The 9,416-nt window shown below is 55.3% G+C and overlaps 2 protein-coding genes across 2 annotated transcripts in view; one reads left to right on the plus strand and one right to left on the minus strand.

Annotated features, from left to right (window-relative positions):
* Nucleotides 1-423: 423 nt before the first annotated feature.
* Nucleotides 424-4,426, plus strand: LMAN2L (lectin, mannose binding 2 like). Its single transcript, XM_040087923.2, has 4 exons — nt 424-554; nt 641-759; nt 2,352-2,469; nt 4,332-4,426. Exons 1-4 carry the CDS (start codon nt 425-427, stop codon nt 4,424-4,426), a joined length of 462 nt encoding a protein of 153 aa, XP_039943857.1. The 5' UTR covers nt 424.
* A 243-nt stretch (nt 4,427-4,669) lies between these two features.
* C28H2orf42 (chromosome 28 C2orf42 homolog) overlaps nt 4,670-9,416 on the minus strand; it is an 11,071-nt gene continuing 6,324 nt past the window's right edge. Inside the window, exon 5 of the mRNA XM_040087583.2 lies at nt 4,670-4,710. Within this exon, the coding sequence (XP_039943517.1) occupies nt 4,670-4,710 (41 nt within the window). The remainder of the gene's footprint in view (nt 4,711-9,416) is intronic.

Consider the following 9,416-nt stretch of genomic DNA (forward strand, 5'->3'; position numbering starts at 1 on the left):
GACATCAGCATCTTGAGGAGCCCCAGGACTTGGAGGACATCAGGATTTTGAGGAGCACCGGGGGCTGGGGGCGCACCGGGACCTAGGGGAGGGCATTAAGACGCGAAGGTGAGCACGAAGACCCGATGGAGGGGCACTAGGACCCGGCGTGGCACCAGGCGCTCCCGGGGGTGGCACTAGGACCTGGGGTGACACCAGGAGCTCCGGGGGGTGGCACTAGGACCCTGGAGAAGGAGGTCACACGGCTCAGTGGCGGCTGCCATCACCCGGCGGCGGAACTTCATTACCCATCACCCCTCGCGCACCCCAGTTGACAGACAGCTCAAGCGACCAATCAGCATTGGCAGCTCCTGCCAGTGGGCGGGAACGGCGGTGAGGATCCGCCAATGGGCCCGTGGGGCGGGGCCCGGCGCGGCGGGGGAAGATGGCGGCGGCGGGCCGGTGGCGGGCCGGGCTGGCGCTGCTGGCCGTGGCGCTGGCGCTCGGCGGGGCGGGGGCCGAGCAGACCGAGGAGCACCTCAAACGCGAGCACTCGCTGTCCAAACCGTACCAGGGTGAGCGGGGCGGGCGGGCGGCGCTGGCGGACGGTGCCCTGTGCCCGGTGCCGGTGCCCGGTGCCGACGGTGCGTGTGGGCCGCAGGTGTGGGCTCGGCCAGCTCGGGGCTGTGGGACCTGCTGGGCAACGCCATGGTCATGACCCAGTTCATCCGCCTCACCCCCGACGTGCAGAGCAAGCAGGGAGCCGTGTGGAACCGAGTGGTGAGCGGGGGGCACCGGGGACACCGGGGGACAGCGGCGGGATCGGGACGGGAGGGGACCGGGACGGGGTCGGGATCGGGACGGGAGGGGACCGGGACGGGGTCGGGATCGGGATACGAGGGGACCGGGACACGGGAATGAAAGAGAGGACAGGGTCGGGATCGGGACAGGAGGGGACCGGGACACGGGAATGAAAGAGGGGACAGGGTCGGGATCGGGACAGGAGGGGACAAGGACCAGGACAGGGCAGGGGAAGGAAAGAGGGAGCAGGATTGGGTTTGTGACAGGAGGGGACCGGGACAGGGGAATGAAGGAGGGGACAGGATTGGGATCGGGACAGGCAGGGACCGGGGAGAAGATGGGATGGGATGATCAGGATCAGGACTGGGACTGGGGCTGGGGCTGGGGCAGGGCTAGGGTTAGGGTTAGGAGAGAGGGAAGATCAGGAGAAGGTCAGGATGGGGATCAGGGCAGGAGAGGGTCGGGATTGGGAGGATTTTGGGATAAGGAGGAGGACAGGATGGCTGAGGGAGAGGCTCTGGGATTAGGATGGGAAAAGGCCAGGATTGAGGTGGGCATCGGAGTGGGAACAGTGGGATCGGTGGGATGGGATCAATGGGAACAAGGGCTGAGATCAAGGGTAACGATGGGATGGGATGGGATGAGCTGGAGGACAGGGTCAGGATCGGGACAAGAGGGAACTGGGAACGGGGAGGACACAGTGGGATCAATGGGATGGGATAGGATCAATGGGAATGATGGGATGGGATCCATGGGATGGCATCAGGATGGGTTTTTGGGGAGCTGGAGAAGGGGGTCAGGATTTGGAGCAGAAGTTTGGGATCAGGGGGTCGCTGGAATGGGAGAAGGGAGGGTTGGGATTGGGGCAGGAGGGGATTGGGGTCAGGAAAGGCACCAGGAGAAGGGGGGAGGCTGGAGGAGACCCGATGGGGTACACACCGCTGGGTGGGGGAACCATGGGGAGCTTTCAGCGCTTCAGCTCCCCGTTTTCCCTTGGCAATTTGGGGAGCCTGAGCTGGATGATGTCTTCCAACCCCAAAGAATTCCCTGGTTCCATGAAATCTGTGGATTTCGGAATCCATTGCTGTGGGAAACAATCCTGCTCTCAACTCTGGTTGCCCTAAAACGCAGAGGGACCCTTCTTCCTTTGGGAATTCTGCTTCCCACAAACCCGCTGTGACTCCCTCAGCGCCGGGAATTAATTGGCAGCTGAGCAATAATTGCAGTGATCAATCAGGAGAAGGGATTGAGTTTTGCCCAAAAGTTTTGCTTTTCCTAAAGTTTTGCTTTCCCCGGTGTGAGCGTTGCTTTCGTTGGAGTCGCTCCCTCGGTGTCCAACCCTTGGGTGACAACCAATTCCTTGGGATTAACGAAGCTTTTTTGGGATTAATTATTACGTTTTTGGGATCCACAAGAACGGGTCTATATCCACGGATAATTAATCCCCAAAATGATAATTTTTTTGGGATTAATTCTCCTGGGTTCAGGATCAGGACGGCGAAGGGAGGTGAGGGGAGCAGGGAGGGAGTTTCCTCCTTTCCTCCTTTCCCACCTTTCCTCCCCTCTCCCAGCCCTGTTACCTGCGGGATTGGGAGATGCAGGTGCACTTCAAAATCCACGGGCAAGGCAAGAAGAACCTGAACGGGGACGGTTTCGCCATCTGGTACACCAAGGACAGGATGCAGCCGGGTAAAGGGCGTCCCTGCCTCGGGAAGAGGGCTTGGGGACACCGGGGACACCGGGGACAGGGCTTGGGGACACTGGGGACAGGGCTTGGGGACACCGGGGACACTGGGGACAGGGCTTGGGGACACCGGGGGCAACTGGGAGAGGGTCTGGGGACACTGGGGGCAACTGGGAGAGGGCCTGGGGACACTGGGGACAGGGCTTGGGGACACTGGGGACACCGGGGACAGGGCTTGGGGACACCGGGGACAGGGCTTGGAGACACCGGGGACACCGGGGACAGGGCTTGAGAACACCTGAGACACCGGGGACAGGGCTTGGGGACACTGGGGGCAACTGGGAGAGGGTCTGGGGACACTGGGGACAGGGCTTGGGGACACTGGGGACAGGGCTTGGGGACACCTGAGACACTGGGGACAGGGCTTGGGGACACCTTGGACTGGGCTTTGGGACACCTGGGACAGGGCTTGGGGACACCTTGGACTGGGCTTGGGGGACAGCTGGGACACCTTGGACAGGGCTTGGGGACACCTTGGGCACCTTGGACTGGGCTTGGGGGACAGCTGGGACAGGGCTTGGGGGACACCTTGGACACCTGGGACAGGGCTTGGGGACACCTGGGACAGGGCTTGGGGACACCTGGGACAGGGCTTGGGGACACCTGGGACAGGGCTTGGGGACACCTGGGACACCTGGGACAGGGCTTTGGGACACCTTGGACTGGGCTTGGGGACACCTGGGACACCTTGGACTGGGCTTGGGGGACACCTGGCACACCTGGGACAGGGCTTGGGGACACCTGGGACACCTTGGACTGGGCTTGGGGGACACCTGGCACACCTGGGACAGGGCTTGGGGACACCTGGGACACCTTGGACAGGGCTTTGGGACAGCTGGCACACCAGGGACTGGGCTTGGGGACACCTGGGACACCTGGGACAGGGCTTGGGGACACCTGGGACACCTTGGACTGGGCTTGAGGACACCTGGGATACCTTGGACAGGGTTTGGGGGACACCTGGGACACCTGGGACAGGGCTTGGGGACACCTGGCACACCTGGGACTGGGCCTGGGTACACCTGGCACACCTGGGACAGGGCTTGGGGACACCTGGGACTGGGCCTGGGTACACCTGGCACACCTGGGACAGGGCTTGGGGACACCTGGGACTGGGCTTGGGGACACCTGGGACACCTGGGACAGGGCTTGGGGACACCTGGGACACCTGGGACAGGGCTTGGAGACACCTGGGACACCTGGGACAGGGCTTGGGGACACCTGGCACACCTGGGACTGGGCTTGGGGACACCTGGCACACCTGGGACAGGGCTTGGGGACACCTGGGACAGGGCTTGGGGACACCTGGCACACCTTGGACTGGGCTTGGGGGACACCTGGGACAGGGCTTGGGGACACCTGGGACAGGGCTTGGGGACACCTTGGGCACCTTGGACAGGGCTTGGGGGACAGCTGGGACACCTTGGACAGGGCTTGGGGACGCCTGGGACTGGGCTTGGGGACAGCTGGGACTGGGCTTGGGGACAGGGCTTGGAGACACCTGGGACTGGGCTTGGGGACAGCTGGGACACCTGGGACAGGGCTTGGGGACACCTGGGACTCCTTGGACTGGGCTTGGGGGACACCTGGGACAGGGCTTTGGGACACCTGGGACAGGGCTTGGAGACACCTGGGACTGGGCTTGGGGACACCTGGGACACCTTGGACAGGGCTTGGGGACACCTGGACTCATGGAACATCTCCGTGGGGCCAGCAGTAGATGACAATAACACATCCCCTCATAACGAGGGACAAACTCCTTGCCCGAGCTTCCCGACCTCCTCCCAGCTTTCCTTTTCCCTGCCAGGACCTGTGTTTGGGAGCAAGGACAACTTCCTGGGGCTGGGAGTGTTCGTGGACACGTATCCCAACGAGGAGAAGCAGCAGGAGGTGAGACCCTGAACGTCACGCGCGGCTCTTCATCCTCCTCCTCCTCCTCCTCCTCCTCCTCCCGTTCCTTTTCCACAGGTTCTTTGTCGGGGAAAGAGGGAGGAGCTGGGGGTGGGTTTGTGGGGTGGGTTTGTGGGGAGAGCGTTTTCCAGCTGAGCTGGGAGTTCTGCACCAGGAGTGGGGACTGAGTAGAGCCTGAGGAGCTTGGACTTCCTCCAGGGTGCTGCTCTGCGTCTTGGAAAGGTCTGAAAGTCGTCACATTGCTGGTTTTTGGGGGGGATTTGGTGGTGTCGTTCCTGTGGAAAAGGTGTAAAAATCGTCACATTGCTGATTTTTGGAGGTTTAGTGTTGTCATTCCTGTGGAAAAGGTCTGAAAATTGTCACATTGCTGATTTTTGGGAATTTAGTGCTGTGAGTCCTGTGGGAAAGGTGTAAAAATCGCCACATTCCCGATTTTTGGAGGTTTAGTGCTGTGAGTCCTGTGGAGAAGGTCTAAAAATTGTCACATTCCTGATTTTTGTGGAATTTGGTGCCGTCATTCCTATGGAAAAGGTGTAAAGATCGTCACATTCGTGATTTTGGGAGAATTTAGCACTGTCATTCCTGTGGAAAAGGTCTCAAAATTGTCACTTTCCTGATTTTGGGGAATTTGGTGTTGTCAGTCCTGTGGAAAAGATCTGAAAGTTGTCACATTCCTGATTTTTGTGGAATTTAGTGTTGTCAGTCCTGTGGGAAAGGTGTAAAAGTCGTCACATTCCTGATTTTGGGAGAATTTACTGCTGTGAGTCCTGTGGGAAAGGTGTAAAAATCGCTACATTCCAGATTTTTTGAGGTTTAGTGCTGTCATTCCTGTGGAGAAGGTCTAAAAATTGTCACCTTCCTGATTTTTGGGGGAATTTAGTGCTGTGAGTCCTGTGGAGAAGGTGTAAAAGTCATCACATTTGTGATTTTGGGAGAATTTGGCGCTGTCATTCCTATGGATAAGGTGTAAAAGTTGTCACATTCCCGATTTTGGGAGAATTTGGTGTTGTCATTCCTGTGGAAAAGGTCTCAAATTTGTCACATTCCAGATTTTTGGGGGAATTTAGTGTTGTCAGTCCTGTGGAAAAGGTCTGAAAGTCGTCACATTCGTGTTTTTGGGAGAATTTAGTGTTGTCATTCCTATGGAAAAGGTGTAAAAATTGCCACATTCCCGATTTTTGGAGGTTTAGTGCTGTCATTCCTGTGGAGAAGGTCTAAAAATTGTCACCTTCCTGATTTTTGGGGAATTTGGTGCTGTGAGTCCTGTGGAAAAGATCTGAAAGTCGTCACATTCGTGATTTTGGGAGAATTTAGTGCTGTGAGTCCCGTGGAAAAGGTGTAAAAGTCATCACATTCGTGATTTTGGGAGAATTTGGTGTTGTCATTCCTATGGAAAAGGTCTCAAAATTGCCACATTCCCGATTTTTGGGGAATTTGGTGCTGTCATTCCTGTGGAGAAGGTGTAAAAATCATCACATTCCTGATTTTTGGAGGTTTAGTGTTGTCATTCCTATGGAGAAGGTCTGAAAGTCGTCACATTCCTGATTTTTGTGGAATGTAGTGCTTTGAGTCCTGTGGAAAAGGTCTGAAAGTCGTCACATTTGTGATTTTGGGAGAATTTAGTGTTGTCAGTCCTGTGGAAAAAGTCTCAAAATTGCCACATTCCAGATTTTTGGGGAATTTGGTGCTGCGAGTCCTGTGAAAAAGGTGTGAAAGTCGTCACATTCCAGATTTTGGGGGGAATTTAGTGCTGTGAGTCCTGTGGAAAAGGTCTGAAAATCGTCACATTTGTGATTTTGGGAGAATTTGGTGCTGTCATTCCTATGGATAAGGTGTAAAAGTTGTCACATTCCCAATTTTTGTGGAATTTGGTGCTGTCGTTCCTGTGGAAAAGGTGTAAAAGTCGTCACATTCCCGATTTCTGTGGAATTTAGCGCTGTCATTCCTGTGGAAAAGGTGTAAAAGTCACCACATTCCAGATTTTTGGGGGAATTTGGTGTTGTCATTCCTGTGGAGAAGGTGTAAAAGTCATCACATTCCTGATTTTTGGGGGAATTTAGCGCTGTCATTCCTGTGGAAAAGGTCTCAAAATTGCCACATTCCCGATTTTTGGGGGAATTTAGTGCTGTGAGTCCTGTGGAAAAGGTCTGAAAGTCGTCACATTCGTGATTTTGGGAGAATTTAGTGTTGTCATTCCTGTGGAGAAGGTCTAAAAATTGCCACATTCCTGATTTTTGGGGGAATTTAGTGCTGTGAGTCCTGTGGAGAAGGTGTAAAAATCGTCACATTCCCAATTTTGGGAGAATTTAGCGCTGTCATTCCTGTGGAAAAGGTGTAAAACTCGTCACATTCCCAATTTTGGGAGAATTTAGCGCTGTGAGTCCTGTGGAAAAGGTGTAAAAGTCGTCACATTCCCGATTTTGGGAGAATTTGGCGCTGTGAGTCCTGTGGAAAAGGTGTGAAACTCGTCACACTCCCGATTTCTGTGGAATTTAGCGCTGTCATTCCTGTGGAAAAGGTCTAAAACTCATCACATTCCCGATTTCTGTGGAATTCAGCGCTGTCATTCCTGTGGAAAAGGTGTGAAAGTCGCCACATTCCCGATTTCTGTGGAATTCAGCGCTGTCATTCCTGTGGAAAAGGTGTGAAAGTCGCCACACTCCCGATTTCTGTGGAATTCAGCGCTGTCATTCCTATGGAAAAGGTGTAAAACTCGCCACACTCCCGATTTCTGTGGAATTCAGCGCTGTCGTTCCGGGGTGAATCCAGCCGGAGGGGCCTTGGCAGCGGTGCCAGCCCTCGGGCAGGGACAGCTCCCGCTGCCCCAGGGCGCTCCGGCCCGGCCTTGGACCTTCCCAGCCTCAGCTTCCCTGGGAAATCCGCTGCTGGAAACGTCCCCGCTCCAAAACCTTGCCCTGATTCCCGATTTCCCCTAAAAACCGACGTTTTCCCCCCTGATATTTGGTATTTGGAGCAACTCCCAGCTTTTATCCCTGTGCTGGGAAAAGCTTTTTCCAAGGCTTTTCTGGGATAAAGGGGCTCAGGAAGGGTTTAATTAGAGGAAATAATTAATGGGATGTGGCAGCAGGAGCTGCAGGAGGGTCAGGGTCTGGGAGAAGCTGCTGGGGAAGTTCCCAGCTGCTCGTTCCCACCTCCAAAAAGGGGGAAGAGAGCTCCAAAAAGGAAAAAAAGAGCTCCAAAAAGGGGAAAAAGAGCTCCAAAAAGGGGAAAAAGAGCTCAAAAAAGGGGGAAAAGAGCTCCAAAAATGGGGAAAAGAGCTCTGAAAGGGGGAAAAGAGCTCCAAAAAGAGGGAAAAGAGCTCTGAAAGGAGGAAAAGAGCTCCAAAAAGGGGAAAAAGAGCTCCAAAAAGGTGGGAAAGGGCTCTGAAAGGGGGAAAAGAGCTCCAAAAAGAGGGAAAAGAGCTCTGAAAGGGGGAAAAGAGCTCAAAAAAGGAGAAAAAGAGCTCCAAAAACGGGGAAAAGAGCTCTGAAAGGAGAAAAAGAGCTCCAAAAAGGGGGAAAAGAGCTCCAAAAAGGTGGAAAAGAGCTCTGAAAGGGGGAAAAGAGCTCCAAAAAGGGGGAAAAATTCTCTGAAAAGGGGGAAAAGAGCTCCAAAAAGGGGAAAAAAAGCTCCAAAAAGGGGGAAAAGAGCTCTGAAAGTGGGAAAAGAGCTCCAGAAGGTGGGAAAAGAGCTCCAAAAAGGGGGAAAAGAGCTCCAAAAAGAGCTCCAAAAAGTGGGAAAAGAGCTCTGAAAGGTGGAAAAGAGCTTCGAAAAGTGGGAAAAGAGCTCCAAAAAGAAGGAAAAAAGCTCAAAACAAGACAAAAAACCTCCAGAAAGGAAAAAAGAGCTCCAAGAAGGTCAAAAAAGCCCTCTAAAAAAACAAAAAAAAAAGCTCCAAAAAGGGAAAAAAAAAACCTCCAGAAAGATCAAAAAGAGCTCCCAAAAGCCAAAAAAACTTTAAAAAGGCCAAAAAGAGCTCTAAAAACACCTCCAAAAGGATAAAAAGCCCTGAGAAAGGATAAAAAGCGGGATTTCGTTCCCGAGGGAAGCTGGGCCGGCCCCACGCCGCTCCCGGGATTTTCCCGGCATTTTCCCGGCATTTTCCCGGCATTTTCCCGGGATTTTTGGGGCGTTGATCCCGGTTTCTCCGGGAGGTTTTTGGGGCGCTGATCCCTGTTTCTCTGGGGGATTTTTCCGGGACTTTTGGGGCGCTGATCCCGGTTTCTCCGGGGGATTTCCCTGGGATTTTTGGCGCGCTGATCCTGGTTTCTCTGGGGAGTTTTTGGGGCACTGATCTTGGTTTCTCCAGGGAATTTTCCCGGAATTTTTGGGTCTCTGATCCTGGTTTCTCCAGGGAATTTTCCCGGGATTTTTGGGGCGCTGATCCCCGGCTGCTCTGGGGGATTTCCCAGGATTTTGTGGCTCTGATCCCTCCCTGCTCCGGGGGATTTTGCCAGGATTTTTGGGGTGCTGATCCCGGTTTCTCCAGGGGGTTCCTGGGGCGCTGATCCCGGTTTCTCCAGGGGGTTTTGGGGCGCCGATCCCGGTTTCTCCAGGGGGTTCCCGGGGCGCTGATCCCGGTTTCTCCGGGCATTTTTGGGGCCCTGATCCCGGTTCCTCGGGGCGGGTTTTGCGGCACCGATCCCAGTTCCTCGGGGGGTTCCCGGGGCGCTGATCCCGGTTTCTCCAGGGGGTTTTTGGGGCGCCGTTCCCAGTTCCTCGGGGGGATTTTTGGGGCACTGATCCCGGTTCCTTGGGGGGTTCCCGGGGCGCTGATCCCAGTTTCTCCAGGGGGTTCCTGGGGCGCTGATCCCGGTTCCTCGGGGGGGGTTTTGTGGCACTGATCCCGGTTTCTCCAGGGGGTTTTGGGGCGCTGATCCCGGTTTCTCCAGGGGGTTCCCGGGGCGCTGATCCCGGTTTCTCCAGGGGGTTTTTGGGGCGCTGATCCCGGTTTCTCCGGGGGGTTCCTGGGGTGCCGATC

The sequence above is a fragment of the Hirundo rustica genome, chromosome 28, assembly GCF_015227805.2.
Source record: "Hirundo rustica isolate bHirRus1 chromosome 28, bHirRus1.pri.v3, whole genome shotgun sequence".
Lineage (NCBI taxonomy): Eukaryota > Metazoa > Chordata > Aves > Passeriformes > Hirundinidae > Hirundo > Hirundo rustica.